This window comes from Sus scrofa, chromosome 13 (genome assembly GCF_054392235.1).
Source record: "Sus scrofa isolate SSC_HxYL_T2T_F1_AM1 chromosome 13, Sscrofa_HxYL_maternal_Yorkshire_Landrace_v2.0, whole genome shotgun sequence".
NCBI classification, from domain to species: domain Eukaryota; kingdom Metazoa; phylum Chordata; class Mammalia; order Artiodactyla; family Suidae; genus Sus; species Sus scrofa.
In genome coordinates, this window is record NC_139395.1 from 49690534 (window position 1) to 49715077 (window position 24544).

The 24544-nt window shown below is 38.8% G+C and overlaps 1 protein-coding gene across 35 annotated transcripts in view; it reads right to left on the reverse strand.

Moving 5' to 3' along the window:
• Window positions 1–1821: 1821 nt before the first annotated feature.
• Window positions 1822–24544, reverse strand: part of NEK4 (NIMA related kinase 4) — a 63172-nt gene continuing 40449 nt past the window's right edge. For 12 of the 35 annotated variants that reach the window (XM_084988538.1, XM_084988548.1, XM_021068939.2 and 9 more), the window contains 5 exons: window positions 23820–23929; window positions 22645–22733; window positions 13819–14024; window positions 12952–13085; window positions 1822–3013 (listed from right to left, as the gene is read on the reverse strand). In XM_084988538.1, coding sequence (XP_084844664.1) covers window positions 2921–3013; window positions 12952–13085; window positions 13819–14024; window positions 22645–22733; window positions 23820–23929 — 632 coding nt within the window. In that variant the 3' untranslated portion in view covers window positions 1822–2920. Of the gene's footprint in view, window positions 3014–10450; window positions 11533–12951; window positions 13086–13620; window positions 14025–14262; window positions 14425–20501; window positions 21496–22206; window positions 22734–23819; window positions 23930–24544 lie in introns of those variants that run through there. The other 23 variants (XM_084988530.1, XM_084988531.1, XM_084988532.1 and 20 more) reach the window with 7 other exon arrangements.

Sequence of the window (24544 nt, forward strand, 5' to 3'; positions counted from 1 at the left end):
ATGTCACTATAAAGAAGCATTTCCTACTATGCTATCAAAATAAAGTATGTGTATGCCCCATCATTCTACGTCCACATTCATGGCATTTACCATATCAGTATATATTTGTTACTTGTCCCCCTTAGGACAAGTTCCATGGGAACAGAAACCTTGTTTTGCTCACTGCTATTTGCCCAGTACTTAGAAGAGTACATGACACATTTCAGGCACTCAGTTGTACTGCCCAATATGGTGCTACAAGTCTCATGTGTCTAAGTTTAATTAAAACTCGAATTAAACATTGATTTTCTCAAACTAGCCACATTTCAAGGGCTCAACAGCTTATATATGACCACTGGCTACTGTATTACTGCAGGTGTAGAACATTTACACCCAAAATTTTATTGATCAAATCTTATATAAGGTTTGAATGACATTTAGTAGACAAATGATTCTGTCTGTATATAAGAGAATCCACCTTTACACATGGGACTATTCCAGTAATGGATCATGTACTGAGTTACAGGGAAAAACGATGATAAGAAATAGGAGTTGTGCACGTCATATTCAGTAACAACACTGCAGTGCATCTGGAGCAAGGAGATAGAATTTCCTGGGCTTTCTAAATATATGGAAATTAAGAATACTTATTTTCGGCTGCACTCAGAGCATATGGAAGTTCCTGAGCCAGGGACTGAATCTGAGTCACAGATTTGACCTACCCTGCAACTGTGTCCACATCTGTAACCCACTGCACTGGGCTGGGGATTGAACTCACACCACCACAAAGACAACACTGGATCCTTAACCTGCTACATGACAGCAAGAATGCCAAGAAACCCTTCTAAAAGAAAATAAAAAACAGAATTATTGACTATAAAGAAACTAATGTCTATCAAAGTCTCAAATGTGGCTGAAGGCACGTTCAGAAGAAAAGCCATAAGTTTTTTTTTTGTTTGTTTGTTTTTTTGTCTTAGGGAGATTCCCCATGGCATAGGGAGATTCCCAGGCCAGGGGTCAAATAGGAGCTGTAGCAGCTGGCCTATGCCACAGCCACAGCAATGCCAAACCCGAGCCTTGTCTGCAACCTACATCTCATAGCAACACTGGATCCTTAACCCACTGAGTGAGGCCAGGGATCAAACTTGTGTCGTCCCGGATGCTAGTCAGATTTGTTTCCGCGAAGCCACAATGGGAACTCCTCCATAGTCTTAAAAATGTTTTAAGAGTTCCCTGGTGGCCTAGCAGTTAAGACTCAGGCCTTGTCACTGCTGTGGTGGGGACCAAGTCCCTGGCTACATGCCATGGGTGCAGCCAAAGAGGGAAAAAATATGTTTTATAACAATAATAATACAATATAATTATAATAAGAAAGCTGAAAAATGATTAAGCACTCAAGAACGAAGAATCTCAAAAAAAAAGAAGAGTGGGATAAAAACTGAATGAATGTTTAAACAAAAATATAGAGAATGAGAATAAAAAGTATGGGGGAGATTTTTTTTAATTCCAAGAAACTAATATGTATATCTTTATACCAATAAGTTAGAAAACTTGAGTAAAACTGGTGACTCTCCAGAAAGACATGGATTTCTAAAACACGCAAGGAATGGTATATAGTGCAGGAAGACCAACATTTTGCCAAAAATTTGTTCCTAGCTGAGCACTGGGACTAAAGAGTTATAGAGATGAGTTCCAACAAACCCTTCAGAATAAAATGAAGAGGTTTTAGAAACCAGGCCGTGAACACTGTAATGGCAGGGAGTATTGTTTTACTCACACTATGTCCCCAGCTCCTGGCCTAGCACCTGGCACATAGTAAAAAATAAGTAAAAGTCTGGTAAGTGACTAGAAAGGGAACATTTTATTACTTTATGTGTATATGTAATTTTCAAAAAAGGTAAAATACATTTTTAATTATAAAAACTGAAACTTTCTGAAGCAGTGCTCATTTTTACAGTCCTTGGAACACAGAAGTGAAAACTTACTAACCAAGATCTTTTTTATTTTATAAAATCTATTTTCTAGATAAGCATTACCCCTTATTAAACAACTAACTGACAACTAAGAAAATAGATAAGTCATACATTTAAAACATGGGAAGATAGCCAATATCTTAATGTATAGCATAACTAAAAAAATCTGGACTTTACTTAAAAACTGCTAAATCAGAAAAGGAATTAGTGTTTAATAAATGTTTTAACTGATGGAAAAATAAATCTAAAAACCCTAGGAATTCCCTTGTGGTGCAGCTATCTTAAGGATCTGGCATTGTCACTGCTAGGGAATGGGTTTGATTCCTAGCCTGGAACTTCTTCATGTCACAAGTGTAGCCAAAAAACCCCAATGTGTAAAAACAATCTCCTACTGTCAATTTTTATATACTCTGAATGAGGTTCACATTTAATGGAACTAAAATGTTAAACATCTATCAATATGCAAAAAAAGAAATTCAACTGCTGAAATACTAGATATAATTTCATACTTTTAAATCTACTCCCAGAATTATAAAAAAATAATTTATCAGCCTACTGAAGGTTATTAATAATAAAAAGTAGTATCACTGGATATATGCTATTTATCTCTATTTTTTTATCACTATAATATAAAACTTCCAATCCAGTATGTTACGGCCCTGTATTCAAGCTAAAAAGTACCTTAAAAAAATAGTTCTAGATATAAAGTTGGTGGTGTAAGGCTCAGTAAACAGTAACCAAACAAACATCTTACAACAGATTTTTCCTCATTAAGAGAATTAAGATAGCCAAAGGTTTTTTCTTTTGTGAGCTTGCTTCATGGTACTCTTTTGTCCAATTTTTTTCCAGTTTAAAAAAAACCTAAGGAGATATAAGGATGGTGAACGGGCTTCAGTCATCGTTATGCTTGTTTATAAGCCAAAAACCTTTGAAAATAGTTATATTCTGGCAGCAGGTTAGATAAATTCTCAAAAATTGACATTTTCTTCAAAAAATTTTAACTGGCGAGCTTTCACACTGTAAGTCATATACTTTTCACCCATATGCTCCTGCAAACGTACCTATTTGGGAAACAAAAGAAAAAAATCAGGATGTGATAGAAAAAAAAATTTCTGTAATCTTAAAAAGGGTTTTTCTAAGGATGATACCAAAGGTGGAAATCTCATGGAAGAATAGTAATAGTTCTATTTACATAAAAATTTAAAACGGAAGTTCCCGTCGTGGTGCAGTGGTTAACGAATCTGACTAGGAACATGAGGTTTCGGGTTCAATCCCTGCCCTTGCTCAGTGGGCTAAGGATCCAGCGTTGCCATGAGCTGTGGTGTAGGTTTCAGATGCGGCTCGGATCCCGGATCCCGCGTTGCTGTGGCTCTGGTGTAGGCTGGCAGCTACAGCTCTGATTAGACCCCTAGCCTGGGAACTTCCATATGCCGTGGGAGTGGCCCAAGAAATGGCAAAAAGACAAAAAATAAAATAAAATAAAATAAAACATCAAAATATCAAAAAATAAATTCATAAGAAATTAAAGAACAAAGGAAAATATTTGCTACATGCCAAAGAATTAATATCATTAAGGTATAAAGAACTCAAAATCAATAAACCACAATATTAGAATATTAGAATGATAAATCAATCCCATAGATAACTTAGCAAAGGTCTTTACAAAATAATACAACCAATTAACATACATAAAAATCTACCTGACTAGTAATCAAAAAATTTAAAACGTACCATATGATATTCAAAGTACATCTGCTGAAAGAAATGCCTGAAATTAAAATAACACTTAACAATGTGTTAAACAAATGTCATGCACTTTTTGATATAAGGCTCGGAGAAGACACAACATCTCTGTGGTATTCCTGCCCAAAATGCATAATCTGGATCTATTAATAAGGAAACATTAAACAAATCTAAACTGAGGGGAATTTTATAAAACACATGGCCTATACTCTTCAAAAAATGTCAAGGTCGGAGTTCCTGTCGTGGCGCAGTGGTTAACGAATCCGACTAGGAACCATGAGGTTGCGGGTTTGGTCCCTGCCCTTGCTCAGTGGGTTAACGATCCGGCATTGCCGTGAGCTGTGGTGTAGGTTGCAGACGTGGCTCGGATCCTGCGTTGCTGTGCCTCTGGTGTAGGCCGGTGGCTACAGCTCCGATTCAACCCCTAGCCTGGGAACCTCCACATGCCGCGGGAGCGGCCCAAGAAATAGCAACAACAACAACAACAAAAACAAAAAGACAAAAAAAAAAAAAAAAAAATGTCAAGGTCATGAAAAAGCAAAGACTGAGTAAGTGTTCCAGATTAAAGGAGACATAACTAAATCTAAAATGTAATCCAAGGAGTTCCTGTTGTGGCGCAGTGGTTAACAAATCCAACTAGGAACCATAAGGTTGCGGGTTTGTTCCCTGCCTTGCTCAGTGGGTTAAGGATCCGGCGTTGCCATGAGCTGTGGTGTAGGTTGCAGACGCGGCTCAGATCCCGCGTTGCTGTGGCTGTGGCTGTAGTGTAGGCCAGTGGCTCCAACTCCAATTAGACCCCTAGCCTGGGAACCTCCATATGCCGCGGGAGAGGCCCTAGGAAAGGCAAAAAGACAAAAATAAATAAATAAATAAAAATAAATAAATAAAATGTTATCCTAATTGGTTCCATATCCAGCATGACACTGCAAGGAGCTCTGCAGACCCCTCCTCAGTGAAACTGGTGAAAATTACTTTAAAAACGAACCATGAGTTCCTGCTGTGGCAAAGCAGGTTAAGGATCCAGTGTTGTCTCTGTGGTGGCACAGGTTCAATCCATAGTCTGGTGCAGTGAGTTAAGGAGCTGATGTTGCTGCAACTGTGGCTTACATCACAACTGCAGCTCAGATTCAATCTGTGGCCCAGGAACTGCCATATGTCACAGGTGGGGCCAAAAAAGAAACACAACCAAACCAACCATTTAAAGTCTCTGGAGGGCATTTCCAATGTGGCTCAGCGGGTTAAGAATCTGACTAGTATCAATGAGAATGTGGGTTTGATCCCTGGCCCCGCTCAGTGGGTTAAGGATCCAGCATTGCTGTGAGCACACGGCTCAGATCTGGCATTTCTATGGTTGTCGCATAGGCTGGCAGCTGTAGCTCCAATTAGACCCCCAGCCTGGGAACTTCCGTATGTAGTGGGTGTGGCCATAAAAAAATAAAGTCTCTGGAGATGGTCCTAAGGGCATATGGCAAATAGGGACAATTTTCCCCCTAAGAAAATCTATTGAAACTCGATAAAAATAGGAAAACTACTAAGAACAATGAGAGTCAGTGATTTGAATTAAGATCAAATGTCTCCCTTCCCACTCCCAGCTCAGTGAGACAAAAACTTCGCCACACTGGTGATGTCAAGAATCTTTCCCCCTAACTCCTATGTAGAAGGCTATCTTCCGGGGAGGGACAGAACACTGGCATATCTCATCCTGCCCCCAATAAGTTTTGAGAGAGTGAAGCCAAAAGATGGGAGCTTTTTTTTTTTTTTTTTTTCTAATGCCAAGTTCAGACACACATATGATAGAGGCTTTATCTTGGGTATGGGGCCACTGAAAATCCTGGGGAACAGTCACTTTGCCCCAGACCATAAAATGAAGTTTCCATGTTGTGTGGAGCATGTCAAGAAGCCCAGGAATCTACCTCCTTACCTGGACAAAAACTACAGGGGCTGAATCTGCCTGATGAAAATATTTTGGCACTTTACAGACTACTAAAGACTTGAAACATCCAGGGGAAGGCTGGGATAGTAAATTTTGATAAATTTCATTTCTTAGCCCCACACCCCACACCCCCACCCAGAAGCAGGCCACTGTGCAGTTACTGGAGCAGCGTGTATACAGGTTTCAGGAGCCAGGGTAGGCAGTAAGAGCTTTTTCCTGGAGTTCCCTGGTGGCTCATCAAATTAAGGATCTGGCATTGTCACTGCCTTGGTGTGGGTCTGATTCTGGCCTGGGAACTTCTGCATGCCACAAGTGTGGCAAAAAAGAAAAACAAAAACAACTCTTGTCCTCCAAGTACTGGGGATCTGTATAGTGACAGCTGATAATTGCTTCTCATCAGAGAGAGAGGCAGACACAGAGGCAGGCAAATACTGTTGCAATCCTCACTGACATTGTTACAAACACCATTACCTTTAGCTGAAGTAACTTCCATGGGATTTAATGAGACCAGTATAGGTATTGTGGGAGTCAGAAGAAGAGAGAAAGGGGAAGTAATATTATTTGAAGGAAAAATAGCCAAGAGCTTCCTGTTTGATGAAAGACATGAAAATAAACATCCAAGAAGCTCAACAAACTCCAAGTAGGATAAACACAAAGAGTTCACACCCAGACATAATCAAGCTGTTAAATGCCAGAGACAAAAACAGAATCTTGGAAGCAGCAAGAAAAGAGCAACTCATCACAAACAAGGGATTCCTCAGTAAGATAATAAGCAGATTTCTCATCAGAAACTTTGGAAGCCAGAAGGCAGTGGGATAGTATTTTCAAAGTGAAAAAAAAAACAACTGTCAAACAAAAATCTTGTATCTGGCAAAAATGTCCTTCAAAAGAAAAAAAGGAAATCTTGCCATCTGCAACAACATGGAAGGACCTTGAAGGCATTATGCTAAGTGAAATAAGTCAGACAGGAAAAGCTAAATACCATATGATCAGTTACATGTAGAATATGAAAAAACAAACAAACAAACAAAAAAACAAAACTTGTAGAAACAGAGAACAAATTGGTGGTTGCCAGAGGCAGAGAGGGGAGTAAAGGTGGTCAAAAGGTATAAATTTGTGGTAAATAAGTTTTGGGGGTACAATGCACAATATAGTAACTATAGTTAATTATACTCATACATTTGGAAGCTGCTAGTAGTAGATCTTAAAAGTTCTCATCACAAGGAAAAAAATTATGACAGGTGACTGATGCTAATTAAACTTACTGTAGTAATCATTTCACAATATATACATACACCAAATTGTTATGTTGTACAACCTTTGCCACAATGTTACACATCAATTATAGCTCAATAAAACTAGGGGTGAGGGAGGGAGAACTTAAGACATGCCCAGATAAATGATGAAGTTTGTTACCTTTAGACCTGCCTTGCAAGAATACTATAGGAAGTCATGCAGGTAGATGTGAAAGCTTACTACACAATAATTTGAAGCTGTATGAAGAAATAAATGTCTCAGTAAAGATAAATACATGGGCAATTATCAAAGCTAGTACCTTTTTTTTTTTTTTTTTGCTTTTTAGGGCCGTAATGGCGGCCTATGGAGGTTCCCAGGCTAGGGATCCAATCGGAGCTGTAGCCGCCAGCCTACACCACAGCCACAGCAATGCGGCATCCAAGCTCTATCTTCAACCTACACTACAGCTCACAGCAACGCCAGATCCTTAACCCACTGATCGAGGCCAGGGATTGAACCCATGACCTCATGGTTCCTAGCTGGATTCACTTCTGCTGTGCCAAATGGGAACTCCAAAGGCTAGTATTATTGTAACAATGGTTTGTGATCCCACTTTTTATTTTCTACATGACTTAAGAGACTAATACAATAAAAAATCATTAGTCTAATATTAATCTAACTTTGGTGTATAGCTCCACATTTTGTTTCCTACAAAATTTAAGAAACTAACACATTAAAACACCAATTACTTGGGAATTTGCTGGTGGCCTAGCTGTTAAAGATTTGGTGTTGTCACTGCTGTGGCTCAGGTTCAATCCCTGGCCCAGGAACTTCTGCATGCCATAGGCACAGCCACAAAATATAATTAAAACAAAAAACCTGCAATTACTAGTTTATGTTTTTGGCTGATCAATATATAAAGATGTAATTTTGTGACATCAATAACCAAAAGGGGTGGAGACACATCTTTAAAGCAGCAGAGATTTGTATGTTACTAAAGATAACCTGCTATAAAATCAGATTAGAGTATTAAAACTAGGATGCTAAATGTAATCTTCATGGTAACCACAAAGAAAATAGTTACAGAAAACAAACAGCAAAGTGACTGAAGTCCTTATTAGCAATTCCTTTCAGTGTAAATGAATTTAACTCTCCAACCAAAAGACAGAGATGGGCAGAATGGATAACAAAACTATACGCTTTCTATAAGAGACTTTAAATCCATAGACACAAATAGATTGAAAGTGAAAGGACTGAAAAAGATATCCCATGTAAAGAGTAACCAAAAGAGAGTAGGTGTGATTATTAATATAAGGTAAAACAGTCTTGAAGACCAAAAAGGTTACAAGAGACAAGGACATTATATATTAACAAAAAGATAAACACAACAGGAAGATATAATAATTATAAACATTTATGTACTAATAACAGACCATCAAAATATATGACACAAAACTTGACAGAACTGAAGAAAAAATAGACAGTTCTACAAATAATAGCTGGAGACTGCAATATATTCAGTCAATAAGGGATAGGACAACCAAACAGAAGACAGGAAAACAGAGGGCCTGAAAAATGCAAAAACTAACCAGATCTAACAGACATATAGGGAACACTCTACCCAACAACAACAGGATACACTTTCTTCTCAAGTGCACGTGAAATATTTTCCAGGAAGGAGAGACATAGTTAGGCCACAAGTTAGGTCTCAGTAGATTCAATAAAAAAGAATGAAATAATGCCATCTGCAGCAACATAGATGGGCTGAGAGATTATCATACTAAGTGAAGTAAGTCACATAAAGACAAATATATGACATCACTTATATGTGGAATCTAAAAAAAAATGGCACAGATGAACTTATTTACAAAACAGAAACAGACTCACAGACATAGAAAACAAAGGGGAAAGGACAAAGGGGAAAGGACAAAGTTTAGGACTAACACATACACACTACTATATATAGAACAGATAACAGGAGTTTCCATCGTGGCGCAGCAGAAGCGAATCCAACCAGAAACCATGAGGTTGCCAGTTAAATCCCTGGCCTCGCTCAGTGGGTTAAGGATCCAGCGTTGCCGTGAGCTGCAGTGTAGGTTGAAGACACAGCTCTCATTTGGCGTTGCTGTGGCTGTGGTGTAGGCAGGCAGCTGTAGCTCCAATTAGACCCCTAGCCTGGGAAGTTCCATATGCCATGGGTGTGGCCCTAAAAAGCAAACCAAACCAAACCAAAACAAAACAAAAACAACCCAACAGATAACCAACAAGGACCTACTGTGTAGCACAGGGAGCTATACTCAACATCTTGTAATTAAAAAAAAAAAGTCTCCTAAATTCCCCTGGAGCAGCAGGTTAAGGATCCAGCATTGCCACAGCTGTGGCACAGGTTCAACCCCTGACCTGAGAACTTTCGTGTGCCGGAGGCATGGCCAAAAAAAAAGAAAGAAAAAAGATCTCAGGTCAATAACCTAACAACCTGAAGAAGTGGAAAAAGAACAAATTAAACCTAGCAGAAACTAGTAGAAGGAACACAATGACAAAGATTAGAGCTGATATGAAAAAAAAAATAGAGAATAGAAAAATAGAGAAAAATCAATAAAACCAAAAGCTGGTTCTCAGAAAAATTAACAAAACTGACAAAACCTTTAGCTATACTAAGGGGGAAAAATGACTCAAATTACTAAGGTCTGAAATAGATTTGGAACATAATCACCAATTCTACATAAATAAAAAAGATTCTGTGAGAGTATTACATATGCCAACAAGTAGCACAACCTAGACAAAATGGACAAATTCCAAAAAGCACAAATCCTACCAAGACTGAATCATGGAGAAATAGAAAATCTAAATATACCTATAACTAGCAAGGAGATTGAATCAGTAATCTAAACCTCCCAACAGGAAAGGCCTCAGACCTTTGCTGGTGAAACATTTGGACAGGAATTGATACCAATTCTCACGCTCCACAGAGAGTTAACGAAGGAGCATGTCCTGGCTCATATGTAAGGCCACTGTTGCCCTGGTGCTAGGGCCAGACAGGGACACTATAGGAAAAGAAAAATATAGATTAATATGACCATTGATGCAAAAATCTTCAACAAAATACTAGATGATTAAGGTGTTCATGACAGATACTGGTCTCTTTTTTTTCATGTAGTATCCCTGTTGGGTTGTGGCATTAGAGTTGTTCTGGTTTTATGGGGAAAAATGGGAAATGTCTCTTCCTTTTCTGTTTTCTAGGAGACTTTGCATAGGATTTGTATTATTTCATCCTTAGATTAGAAGAATTCTCCAGCAAAGCCATCTGGGCCTGGAGTTTTCTTTATTGGCAAGTTTTATTTTTTCTAGACATCATGTTTAGGCTTAGGATTAGGCTTTGTATCAATGGTTTGAGCAGCTGAATTCTAGACACAGAAATTGGAATTGTGGTTGCCAGAAGCTGGTAGTAGGAGTTAATCGTGAGTTTTTGTTTAATTGATACAGAGTTTTAGTTAGCAAAATGAAAAAAGTTCTGAAGATGGATGATGATGATGATGTTTGCACAACAGTGTACATGTACTTAAGGCCAGTAAAGACGGCTAAAATGGTAGATCTGAAATTATGTTTTATTACAATTTAAAAAAAAAGTATGGAGTTCCCGTCGTGGCACAGCAGAAATGAATCCAAATAGGAACCATGAGGTTGTGGGTTCGATCCCTGGCCTCGTTCAGTGGGTTAAGGATCTGGCGTTGCCATGAACTGTGGTGTAAGTTGCAGACACAGCTCGGATCTGGCATTGCTGTGGCTCTGGCATAGGCTGGAGGCTACAGCTCCGATTTGACCCCTAGCCTGGGAACCTCCATATGCCACAGATGCAGCCCTAAAAAAGACAAAAGACCAAAAAAAAAATTATGTGTATAATATACTGTTGAACGTATAGAGAAATGTATTTGTGGAAATACATGCAGAAATTAAACAATGCACTCCTAAACCAACCTTACAGAAATAAATTAGATTAAAAAGTATTTCTATTAATAATTGTATGCCAATTAGATAACAGTTGGAATAGACAAATTCCTAGAAGGACACAAATTTTATTTTTTGTCTTTTCTAGGGCTGCACCCGCAGCATATGGAGGTTCCCGGGCTAGGGGTCTAATCAGAGCTACAACTGCCAGCCTATGCCAGAGCCACAGCAACTCGGCATCCAAGCCGATTCTGCAACCTACACCCCAGCTCACGGCAATGCCGGCTCCTTAACCTGCTAAGCGAGGCCAGGGATTGAACCCGCCACCTCATGGTTCCTAGTCAGATTCATTAACCACTGAGCCACTACAGGAACTCCAGGACATAAATTTTAGATACAGAAAAACAATCTGAATATAATAAGACAATGAATTCAAAAAACTACCCATAAAAAAATTCCAGGACCACATGCCTTCACTGGTGAATTCTATCCAACATTTAAGGGAGTTTTAACACCAGTTCTTCACTAATTCTTCCCAAAAAAGAAATGAGGGAACAGAGTTCCTGCTGTGGCACAAGAGGATTGGTGGCATCTTGGTAGTGCTGAGACGCAGGTTTGATTCCCCAGCTTGGCACAGTGGGTTAAGGATCCAGCATTGCTGCAGCTGTAGCTTAGTTCACAAATGAAACTCAGATCTGATCCCTGGCCCAGTATCACCTTATGCTGTGGGGCGGCCAAAAAAAAGGAAAAAAAAAAGAAAGAAATGAGGGAACACTCCCCAACTCATTCTATAGGCCAGTATCACCCTGATAACAAAACCAGATAAAAATATCACAAGAGAAGAAAATTAAAGACCAAGTGTCATGTGAACGTGGACATAAAAATTCTCAACAAAATACTAGAAACATGACTCCAGCAACATATAAGAAGCAGTGTACCCCATGACCAAGTGGGATTTATCTCAGGAATACAAGGATGATTTAACATCTAAAAATCAATTAATGTAACACACCCTCTATCAGTGGAATAAAAAGCATAAACCACATGACCATCTACATAGAAAGCATGTGACAAATCCAACACCTTTTTGTGATAAAAAAAACATTTAGCAAACCAGGACTAGAAGGGACCTTCTTCAACCTGATAAAGGGTATCTAAAAACTCATACATAGTTAACATCAAAATTAATATAAAAGAATGGTTGCTTTCTAAGATCAGAAACAAGATAAGGGTGTTTCTTCTCACCACTTCTATTCAACATTGTACTGGAGGTTCTAGCCAGGGCAATATGATTCAGCAATTTCCACTGCTAAGAAGATACTCAATAAAAATGAAAACGTATGTCCACACAAAAACCTGTACACAAATGTTCATAGCAACATTATTCACAATAGCCGAATATAGCTAACTGAGCTGGCGAACAGATAAAATGTGGTATAGCTGTACAATGGAATATTATTCAGCTATATAAAGGAATGAAGTACATGATGCATGCTACAACATGGAAGAATCTCTTTTTTTTTTTTTTTTTTTTTGTCTTTTTAGGGCAGCACCTGTGGCACATGAAGTTCCCAAGCTAGGGGTTGAATTGGATCTGTAGCTGCCAGCCTACACCACAGCCACACTAGATCTGAGGCACATCTTTGACCTACACCACAGCTCAGCTCAGGGCAACTCTGGATCCTTAACCCACTGAGCAAGGCCAGGGATCAAACCCACGTCCTCATGGATACTAGTCAGGTTCGTTACCGCTGAGCCACAATGGGAACTTCCTATGGAAGAATCTTGAAAACATATGCCAAATAAAAGAAATCAATCTTAAAAGACCACATAGTTTTGTACACCTCCATTTAAATGAAATATCCAGAACAGGCAAATCTATAGAGAGAAATACAAGTAATTGTTAGGGGTAAAGAGCCTGGAAGATGGTGGGGAATGAATGCCAATGGGTACAAGGTTTCTTTGAGGGGTAATTAAATGTTGTAACACTGATTGAGGTAACTGTTGTACAACTCTGTGAACATACTAAAAACCACTGATTGTACACTTTAAATAGATAAAATGTATGGTGTGTTAATTAGATCTCAAAAGGCCATTATAAAGATTCTACAACATAAGAAATTGACATAATGGGACACTCACCTCTCTCTCTAATTCATCCTCCTCTTCCAAAATATCATACACCTGCTCTAAAAGCTGAATCCCCAGGCCCCGAATTACATCAGCTCTCAAGACTTCAACTATTCTCCTGATTTTTTCAGAACCTGGCATGATAGCTAAAAAGTAATAACAGGGGAAAATAACACTTTTACCACTGCAACAAGGACACAATGTTGTTTGTTTTTTTCTTTTTAATTATGTTGCTTTTTCTTTTTAATTTTGTCATGTTAAGATTCATTTCACTTTGGGAGTTCCCGTTGTGGCTCAGCAGAAACGAATCTGACTAGCATCCGTGAGGATGCAGGTTTGAATCCTGGCCTCACTCAGTGGGTCGGGGAATCTGGCATTGCCATGAGCTGTGGACGCAGACACAGCTTGTATCCTGCATTGCTGCAGCTATGGCTTAGGCCAGAGCTGTAGCTCTGATACAGCCCCTAGCCTGGGAATCTCCGTATGCCGCAGGTGTGGCCCTAAAAAGCAAAAAAAAAAAAAAAAAAAAAAATTCATTTCACTTTGACAAGATTTTGGTTAATGACTTCATGCATTTTTAATGACTAAAATGTATATATGAACTAACACTTCATGTCTCGTTACCATCTCCTAAACCTAAAAACTACAATTGTCTAATTTGAAGAAAATCCACATGAAAAGTTCCAAACACATATTTACATTTATTTTTAAAATCAATTTTCATGCAACTTTTCAGGAACATAACTGTTACAAAAAATGCCTTTTATGGAGATATCCGAATAAAATAATACAAATTTGCAAGCATTATCTCCTTGGTTTGATACATTTCTCCAGTAAACACATGCTTTCCAGCTTGGTGTAAAACAATAAACTGACCACCTGAAGGTAGCTCTTTAAAATGGAATTCCTCTGCTTCTTCTGCAACTTTCCCATGAAGTATCAGTGTGTCCCGGTACTTCCGATGAAGTTTAAATTCTGACACTGGATCTGGTACTCTGAGATCTTCACAGCTCTCTTTAGAGTCCAACTTTAGGGTCTGAGTCATCAGTTGTACTAAGTCACTCATTTCATTTGTATGACCTTTACTGGAAAAAAAAAAAATTCTCTCATTATTTAACTGGCTTCATGAGAATTTTTCACTAGAAATTAGACATAAAACAACCTTTAGGAAGTCCTGATTCCAAAAGAGCAAGTAAGCTTCTACAGACAGGTCACTGCACAAATAAGTATAAATTCTGGGCAAAAATCAACTATGTGGACTTCCCGTTGTGGCTCAGCAGTTAATGAACATGACTAACATCCATGAAGATGTGGGTTTGATACCTGGTCTCACACAGTGGGTTATGGATCCAGCATTGCCATGAGCTGTGGTGTAGGTTGCAGACATGGCTCTGATCTGGTGTTGCTGTGGTTCTGGCATAGGCCAGCAACTGTAGATCTGATTCAACCCTAGCCTGGGAACCTCTGTATGTAGTGGGTGTGGCCCTAAAGAGACAAAAAGACAAAAAATAATAATAATAATAAACTATGTGAGGGCAATGGAGAATGGACAAAATCTGCAAGCAGATTCTGGAGGAGAATCAATACTTTTTAGCCTAAGGGCAGGCCATAGGCAGCTAAAGTACAACACAAAACCCACAGTCCTTCTGGCCTGCAGAACCTACGACAGAGTTCCAGACCACCACTGCCACTAGAAAGTGAGAGAGGAATCTTGTGAAACAGCCAGACAAAGAAGGTCTCAGATTCAGCATATAAATTCTGCCCAATTATTTCTACATAATTTAACTATACCCAGGTACAAAGTTCAAGAATATTTAAAATTTGGAGTTCCCGTCATAGCTCAGTGGTTAACAAATCTGACTGGGAACCATGAGGTTGTGGGTTCAATCACTAGCCTTGCTCAGTGGGTTAACAGTCGGTGTTGCTGGGAGCCGTGGTGTATGTAGGTTGCAGACGTGGTTCGGATCCCAAGTTGCTGTGGCTCTGGCGTAGGCTGGTGGCTAAAGCTCCGATTAGATTCCTAACCTGGGAATCTCCATATACCATGGGTACAGACCTAGAAAAAGGCAAAAAGACAAAAAAAAAAAAAAAAAAAAATTTAAAATTGGTTTTTTGTTTTGTTTATGGTTTCCTTTGCATGCAAAAGCATTTAGGTCCCATTTGCTTTTTCTTTTTTCTTTTTTGGCCACCTCATGGTATACAGAGTTCCCACACTAGGGATCAGATCTGAGCCATGGCTGTGACCTATACCACAAGGGCAAGTCTGGATCCTTAACCCACTGTGCGGGGCTGGGGATCAAACCTGGGGCTCCAGTGACACCGACAACCTCATTGCACCACAGTAGGAACTCCTCATTTGTTTGTTTTATTTCTATTACTCTAGGAGACTAAGCCAAAATAATATTGCTGCGATTCATATCAAAGAGTGTTCTTAAGTTTTTCTCCAGTAGTTTTAAATTATCCAGTCTTACATTTAGGTCTTTAATCTATTTTGAGTTTATTTTTGTATATGGTGTCAGAATGTGTTCTAATTTCATTCTTTTACATGGAACTAAACAGTTTTCCCAGCACCACTTATGGAAGAGGCTATCTTTTCTCCATTGTATATTTTTGCCTCCTTTGTTGTAAACTGACCATAAGTGCATGGGTTTATTTCTGGACTTTCTATCCTGTTCCATTAATCTATATGTCTGTTTTTGTGCCAGTTCATACTGTTTTGATTACTGTAGATGTGCAGTATAGGCTGAAGTCAGGGAGCCTAATTACTCCAGCTCTCTTCTTTCTCAGGATTGTTTGGGCTATTCAGTCTTTTGTATTTCCACACAAATTTAAAAAATTTTGAGTTCTGTGAAAAAACATCATTAGTAATTTGACAGGGATTGCACTGCACTACCTTCAGTAGTATAGTGATTCTTCCAATCCAGGAACACAGTATATCTTTCCATCTCTTTGTGTCATTTTCAATTTCTTTCATTAGTGTCTTATAGTTTCAGAGTACAGGTCTTCTGCCTCTTAGGTAGGTTTACTTCCTAGGTATTTTATTCTTTTTGATGCAATGGTAAATGGGATTGTTTCCTTAATTTCTCTTTCCATATTTCATTGTCAGTGTATAGAAATGTAACATATTTCTTTTTTTTTTTGTCTTTTTGCCATTTCTTGGGCTGCTCCCTTGGCATATGGAGGTTCCCAGGCTAGGGGTCGAATCGCAGCTGTAGCAACCAGCCTACACCAGAGCCACAGCAACGCGGGATCCGAGCCGCGTCTGCAACCTACACCACAGCTCACGGCAACGCCGGATCCTTAACCCACTGAGCAAGGGCAGGGATCGAACCCGCAACCTCATGGTTCCTAGTCGGATTCGTTAACCACTGCGCCACTACGGGAACGCCCTGTAACATATTTCTGAATATTAATTTCGTATCCTACAACTTTACTGATGAGTAGTTTTCTGATAGCATCTTTAGTATTTTCTATGTAGAACATCATGTCATCTGCGAAGAGTCAGTTTTACTTCTTTTCCAATTTGGATGGTTCTTCTTTCTCTTCTCTGATTGCTGCGGCTAGGACTTCCAATACTATATTGAATAAAAGTGGTGAGTGTGGGCATCCTTGTCTTGGCCTTGATCTTAGAGGAAATGCTTTCAGGTTTCACTGTTGAGTATGTTAGCTGTAGATTATTTTTTATAATTTTTATTTTTTCCATTACAGTTGGTTTACAGCGTTCTGTCAATTTCTACTGCAGAGCAAAGTGACCCAGTCATACATACATACATATATATATATATATACACACATACACACACATATTCTTTTTCTCACATTATCCTCCATCATGTTCCGTCACAAGTGACTAGATATAGTTCCCTGTGCTATACAGCAGGATCTCATTGCTTATCGACTCCAAATGCATTAGTTTACATCTATTAACCCCAGACTCCCAGTCCATTCCGTTCTCTCCCCTCCCCCTTGGCAACCACAAGTCTGTTCTCCATGTCCATGAGTTTCTTTTCCGTGGAAAGGTTCATCTGTGCTGTATATTAGATTCCGGATATATGTAATATCATATGGTATTTGGCTTTCTCTTTCTGACTTACCTCACTTAGTATGAGTCTCTAGCTCTATCCATGTTGCTGCAAATGGCATTATTTTGTTCTTTTTAATGGCTGAGTAGTATTCCATTGTGTATATATGCCACATCTTCTTAATCCATTCATCTGTCAATGGACATCTAAGTTGTTTCCATGTCTTGGCTATTGTGAATAGTGCTGCAATGAACATACAGGTGCGTGTATCTTTCTCAAGAAAGGTTTTGTCCGGATATATGCCTAAGAGTAGGATTGCTGGGTCATGTGCTAGTCCTATATTTAGTTTTCTGAAGTACCTCCATACTGTTTTCCATAATGGTTGTACCAATTTATATTCCTACTAACAGTATAGGAGGTTACCCTTTTTTCCACTCCCTCTCCAGCATGTGTTATTTGTTGACTAGTTAATGGTGACTATTCTGACAGGTATGAGGTGGTACTTCATAGTAGTTTTGATTTGCATTTCTCTAATAATTAGTGATGTTGGGACATTTTTTCATGTGCTTGTTGGCCATCTGTATATCTTCTTTGGAGAAATGTCTATTCAGGTCTTTTGCCCATTTTTCAATTGGGTTGTTGGGTTTTTTGCTGTGGAGTTGTCTAAGTTCTTTGTAGATTTTAGACATTAAGCCCTTGTCAGTTGCATCATTAGAAACTAACTATTTTCTCCCATTCCGTAGGTTATCTCTTTGTTTTTTTTTAAAAACGTTTCCTCTGCTGTGCAAAAGCTTATAAGTTTGATGAGGTCCATTGGTTTATTTTTGCTTGTATTTCTGTTGACATGGGAGACTGACCTAAGCAAACATTTGTACAGTTGATGTCAGAGAATGTTTTGCCTATGTTCTCTTTTAGGAGTTTGATGGTATCTTGTCTTACATTCAAGTCTTTAAGCCATTTGAGTTTATTTTTGTGCATGGTATGATGGTGTGTTCCAGTTTCACTGATTTACATGAAGCTGTCCAGTTTTCCCAGGAACACTTGCTAAAGAGATTGTCTTTTTTCCATTTTATATTCTTGCCTCCTTTGTCAAAGATTAATTGACTGTAGGAGTCTGGGTTTATTTCTGGGTTCTCTATTCTGTTCTATTGGTCTGTCTATTTTGGTACCAGTACCACACTGTCTTTATTACTGTGGCTTTGTAATAATGCCTGAGTCTGGGAGTTATGCCTCCTGCTTGGTTTTTGTCCCTCAGGATTGCTTTGGCAATTCTGGGTCTTTTGTGATTCCATATAAATTTTTGGATTTTTTTCTAGTTCTATGAAAAATGTCACAAGTAATTTGATAGGGATTGCATTGAATCTGTAGATTGCTTTGGGTGGTATGGCCATTTTTACAATATTAATTTTTCCAACCCAGAAGCATGGAATATCTTTTCATTTCTTTGAATCCTCTTTAATTTCCTTGATTAATGTTTTATAGTTCTCAGCATATAAGTCTTTCACCTCCTTGGTCAGGTTTATTCCTAGGTATTTAATTTTGGGGGGTGTGATTTTAAAAAGTATTTTTGTATTCTTTTTCTAATACTTCATCGTTAGTATACAGAAATGCAACTGATTTCTGAAATGTCAATCTTGTATCCTGCTACTTTGCTGAATTTGTTGATCAGTTCAAGTATTTTTTGTGTGGAGTCCTTAGGGTTTTCTATATATAGTATCATGTCATATGCATAGTGACAATTTTACTTCTTCTCTTCAAATTTGGATACATTTTGTTTCTTTTGTTTGTCTAACTGCTATGGCTAGGATTTCCAGTACTAGGTTGGATACAAGTGGTGAGAGTGGGCATCCTTGTCTTGTTCTAGATTTGAGTGGGAAAGCTTTCATCTTTTCTCCTTTGAGTATTATATTTGCTGTGGGTTAGTCATTAATGGCTTTTACTGTGTTAAGATATGCCCTCTATTCCCACTTTGGTAAGAGTTTTTATCATGAATGGATGTTGGATAGCTGTGGGTTTGTCATATATGGCCTTTATTATGTTGAGGTATGTTCCCTATATGTCCACTTTCTGAAGAGTTTTATGGACTGGGAGAAAATATTTGCAGATAATGCTATTGACAAGGGATTAATTTCCAAGATATACAAAAGCTCATACAGCCTAATATCAAAAAGACAAACAACCCAATCAAAAAATGAGAAGACGACCTAAATAGAAATTTCTTCAAAGATGACATACAGATGGCCAATAGGCACATGAAAAGATGCTCATCATCGCTAATTATTAGAGAAATGCAAATCAAAACTACAATGACGTATCACCTCAGATCAGTCAGAATGGTCATCATTAAAAAGTCTGCAAATAATATAAGTTCCTGTTGTGGCGCAGTGGAAATGAATCTGACTAGTATCCATGAGGATTCAGGTTCAATCCCTGGCCTTGCTCAGAGCATGGGAGATCCAGTGTTGCCATGAGCTGTAGTGTAGGTCACAGACACAGCTCAGATCCCACATTGCTGTGGCTGTGGCACAGGTCAGCAGCTGCAACTATGATTCCACCCCTAGCCTGGGAACCTCCGAATGCCACAGGTGCAGCCCCAAAAAGCAAAAAAAAAAAAAAAAAAAAGTCTACAAATAATAAATGCTAGAGAGGGTGTGGAGAAAAGGGAGCCCTCCTACACTGTACGTGGGAATGTCAACTGGTGCAACCACTGAGGAGAGAGTAGGAAGATTCTTAAAAAACTAAAAACAGGAATTCTCTTGCGGTTTAGTAGTTAAGATCTGGTGCTGTCACTGCAGGGGCTTGGGTCACTGCTGTGGTGCAGGTTTCATCCCTGGCCCGGGAACTTCCACATACCAAGGGTGTGGCCAAAAAAGAAAAACAAACAAACTGAACTAAAAACAGAGTTAGCATATGATCTTGCAATCCCACTCCTGGAGAAAACCTTAATTCAAAAGGTATATGCAGGAGTTCTCACTGTAGCTCAGCAAGTTAAGAGCCCAAAAAGGTCTCCATGAGGATGAGGGTTTGATCCCTGCCCTTGCTCAGTGGGTTAAGGATCCAGCATTGCCACAAGGGGCAGCATAGGTCACAAATGCAACTCATTTCCAGCAATGCTGGGGCTGTGGTATAGGCCTACAGCTGCAGCTCCGACTTGATCCCTAGCCTGGGAACTTCCAAATGCCACAGGTGCAGCCATAAAAAAGAAAAGAAAAGAAAAAAATGATACATGAACCCTAATGTTCATAGCAGCACTATTTACAATGGCCAAGACATGGAAGCAACCTAAACTCCATTGACAGATGAATGGATAAAGAAGATGTGTGTGTGTGTGGGGGGGTGTATGTATAAAATGGAAAGAAATATGTATATAAGGGAATACTAGCTATAAAAAAGAATGAAGTAATGCCATTTGCGCAACATGGACCTAAAGGTTATAATACTAAGTAAAGTCAGACAGAGAAAGACAAATATCATATATCGCTTATGTGCAGAATCTTAAAAAATGATACAAATAAACTTATTAACAAAATGGAAACAGACTCAAAGAAAACAAACTAAGTTTACTAAAGGAGATAGTGGGTGGGGTAGGGGGTGCTAAATAGGAGTGTGGGATTAACATATACATACTTCTATATAAAAAATAGGTAAACAACAAGGACCTCCTGTATAATACAGGGAACTATATTCAGTATCCTATAATAACATAATAGAAAAGAATCTGAAAAAGAATATATACATGTGTAAGTGAATCACTTTGCTCTATACTTGAAACTAACACAACATTGTAAATTAACTATACTTCAATAAGAAAAAATACTTAAGAGGACAGATCTTATGTTATCTGTTCCTACAAAAGAAAGAAAAAAAGGGAGTTCCCGTTATGGTGCAGCAGTAACAAATCTGACTAGTATCCATGAGGATGTGGGTTCAATGCCTGGCCTTGCCCAATGGGTCAGGGATCCAGTGTTGCCATGAACTGTGGTGTAGGTCACAGACACGGCTGCTGTGGCTGTGGTGTAAGCCGGCAGCTGTAGCTCTGATTCAACACCTAACCTGGGAATTTCCATATGCCATGGGTATGGCCCTAAAAAGCAAAAAAAAAAAAAGGAAGGAAGAAAGAGAATGAGATAGAGTGAGAGGGAAGGAGGGAGGAGGAGAGGAAAGAAGATGTGAAGAAAGAAAGAAAAAAGGACTGTTACTGTCCAAGTAAGGTCAGACTTTAAAAACTGCTATAACTTTGAGAAACTATTTTTTAGGAAAACAGAATTAGTTTTCCACATTATTCTTTGTGACCCATGTAATGTCATATAACAACTTTCCTCAAAACTTAAACATGGAGTTCCCGTCGTGGCGCAGTGGTTAACGAATCCGATTAGGAACCATGAGGTTGCGGGTTCGGTCCCTGCCCTTGCTCAGTAGGTTGACGATCCGGCGTTGCTGTGAGCTGTGGTGTAGGTTGCAGACGCGGCTCGGATCCCGCATTGCTGTGGCTCTGGCGTAGGCTGGTGGCTGCAGCTCCGATTCGACCCCTAGCCTGGGAACCTCCATATGCCACAGGAGCGGCCCAAAGAAATAGCAAAAAGACAAAACAAAAAACAAAACAAAACAAAACAAAACAAAACAAAAAAAACTTAAACATTATACATTTATTAAAATAACATTAAACTTTAAAAGGACCCCCCCAAAAGAATATTTAGAGAAAAAGAAAAATAACAGCACCTAATGGACTAAAATTGACGTCCAGCATCCAGTCAAAAATACCAGATATGCAAAGCAGGAAAATAGCACACATTTGTGAAAAGAAAAATATCAGTTAATAGAAATATATCCAGAAGTGACAGAAGTGATAGAATTAGTAAATAAAGATATTAAAATGGTTATTATATTTCCATATGACCAAGGTAAAGAAGCATTAACATGTTAAGGAGAGGTAATGAAGATATAAAAAAGATCCAATTGAACTACAAATAATAAGTTAAATGTATTAAATACATGGGATAGGATTAACAAATTAGATAAGAAAAGATTAATGAACTCAAAGATACAGCAATAGGAGTTCCTGTTATGATTCAGCGGGTTATGAACTTGCCTAGTATCCATGAGGATGTGGCTTTGATCCCTGGCCTCATTCAGTAGGTTAAGGATCTGGCATTACCACAAGCTGTGGTGTAGGTTGGAGACATGGCTCAGATCTGGTGTTGCTGTGGTGTACACTGCTGCCTATGGCTTGTATCTGACCCCTAGCCTGGGAACTTCCAAACGTTGCAGGTAGAGCCTGAAAAAGACTAACAAATAACGATACAGCAATAGAATCTACAAAAAACAGAGAAAAAAAGGTCTAAAAAAATGAACATCATCAGTGAGATATGGGACAACTTTAAGCAATCTAATTTACATGTTTGTCACATCCTCAAGAGGGCAAGAAGGGGTCCAAAAATATACTTGAAGAAATAATGGCCAAACTGTTTCTACTGATGAAAACTATAAACACAGAGCTAAGAAGATACTTTATGAGAATTCTGAATGAAAAACAGATGTGTTCAGTAGAAGAGACTTTTAGCTCTAGCATATACCATTTACAACATTATCAATGACAGTACTGCAGGTCTGAATTCTATTATAAATGTACATTTAGGATTAATTCAAACAGTTTATGAAGGGAGATAGAAAAATAAGAACTTACTGTTCCCTGGAATCCCCATCTGATTTATCAGTTGAACTTGTAGAAGAACTTAACTCATCCTCAGAGAGACAATGGGTGAGTTTCCTTTCCTATTTATGTTTGGAAAAACAAAATTCCACATGACAACACAACCAGAATGTAATACACAAAAGAATCTTAGATGCAGTGTCTAGATACAATGTGCACCTAGGTTCAATTTAACACTAGAACAAATGAATATAAAAATTGAAGTTACTCTACCCAAATGGTGTCCCAGGTCACCCTTGAAGTTCATAAGTGAAGCCTGAGGAACTTTAAAGTGAAGTTTTATAAAGCTCTGAAACATCTCAGCTATGGTATTTCCTTTCCAGAGGAGAGTAGACAAATAGTTCTGGTGTTTCAATCTCTAAGCAGAAGGCTGGTACCATAAGCAATACTAGCATTTTAAACTAGACAGAATATCACCTAAAAAAAGTAATCTCTGCCTGCTCATTTAAAGCACTATTAAATGCTTTAAAGGATTATTTGATACTATACACACAAACCCTACAACTTTGTAAAATAAAGAGGATCTTCTTAATTAGTGAAACAACTAAATCACAGACTGTTGTGAAAGAAAAAACTTCATTTCAAGGGAAGGAAGCTTCCCTTTTTAAAAAAAAAAAATAACATACTTCAAGAAATAACATCAAAAACTGGAATACAGAAAAGTAGATAATTATTCCTATGGTATTATTACACAGAGAAGCAAATATGGGGTTGAAAACCTTACAATTACTTATTCAGCCACCAGATGGTGCCCCTATATCATCCCTAGGTGGAAAGGTAAGCTACTATGACAAACTGGAAACCAAGGAAGGATCAGCAAGTAAAGCAAATATCTGGCCATGCTGTTTGGTGCATTATTAACACAGTAGAAGAAACAAAGTGTTGCCTAGCGGAAGCCCTTTGGAAGTCTTATTTAAAAGACTAAGAAAGATATTAACTACGTCACCCATTGTCTATAAGAGCGCCTGAAAAATTCATTCCTTAATGAAGCAAATAAAATTCTTTTAATTATCAAAGGAAGCGTGAAAAGTGTAACTTACGCCAGTGCTGCCCTAGAAATAAACTGAGCTGGCATTTATGAGGTTTACTGTATTAGGCTTGCCAGATGTAGACATATCCACCTTTTCTCTTAGGACTATGTAATGTACCTGGGCGATGCTGCAGTCAGAAGATAACCAGTGAGCAGGGATGGGATGGCCTTCCTCTTGTGGTTTCCCTGGCTCCAATGGACTCAAAGAAGCTCTCCTCACTGAAGGGCCTGAAAAAGTGATCAGCCCCAGAGGCTGTTTATAGTGGGCTGGCCTAAACAGAAGAGGGCTTTGCACTGGGTATGGAAGATAACCCAGCAAGGGCCAACCTAGAAGGAACTCAGACAGCATATTCATCATCATTCGTGTCTGATACCTTGGCTCATATCTCAGCTCTAGGTCTACCAGCCCTGTGACCTTGGGCAAATTACTTAACCCTGCTGAGCTTCAGACTCCTCAGCTGCAAAGAGATAATGCCCTTCTGACAATCAAAGTAAGAATGTTAGGAATAGGAATAATCATGGCCCTTAGTCCAAGGCATCACCATTCTCCTGACTTCCTCTCCTCTGTTCTTGAGAAGAGAGCACGTCTTTAGAGTTCCCGTTGTGGTTTAGTGGGTTAAGAACCTGACTAGTACCCATGAGGATGCAGGTTTGCTCCACGACCTCGATCAAAGGGTTAAGGACCTGGCGTTGCCGAAAGGTACAGTGTAGGTTGCAGATGCAGTTCGGATCCTGCATTTCTGTGGCTGTGATGTAGGCCGGCAGCTGCAGCTCCAATTCGACCCCAGGCTTGGAACTTCCATATGCCACAGGTGCAGCCATAAAAAGAAAAAAGAAAATAAA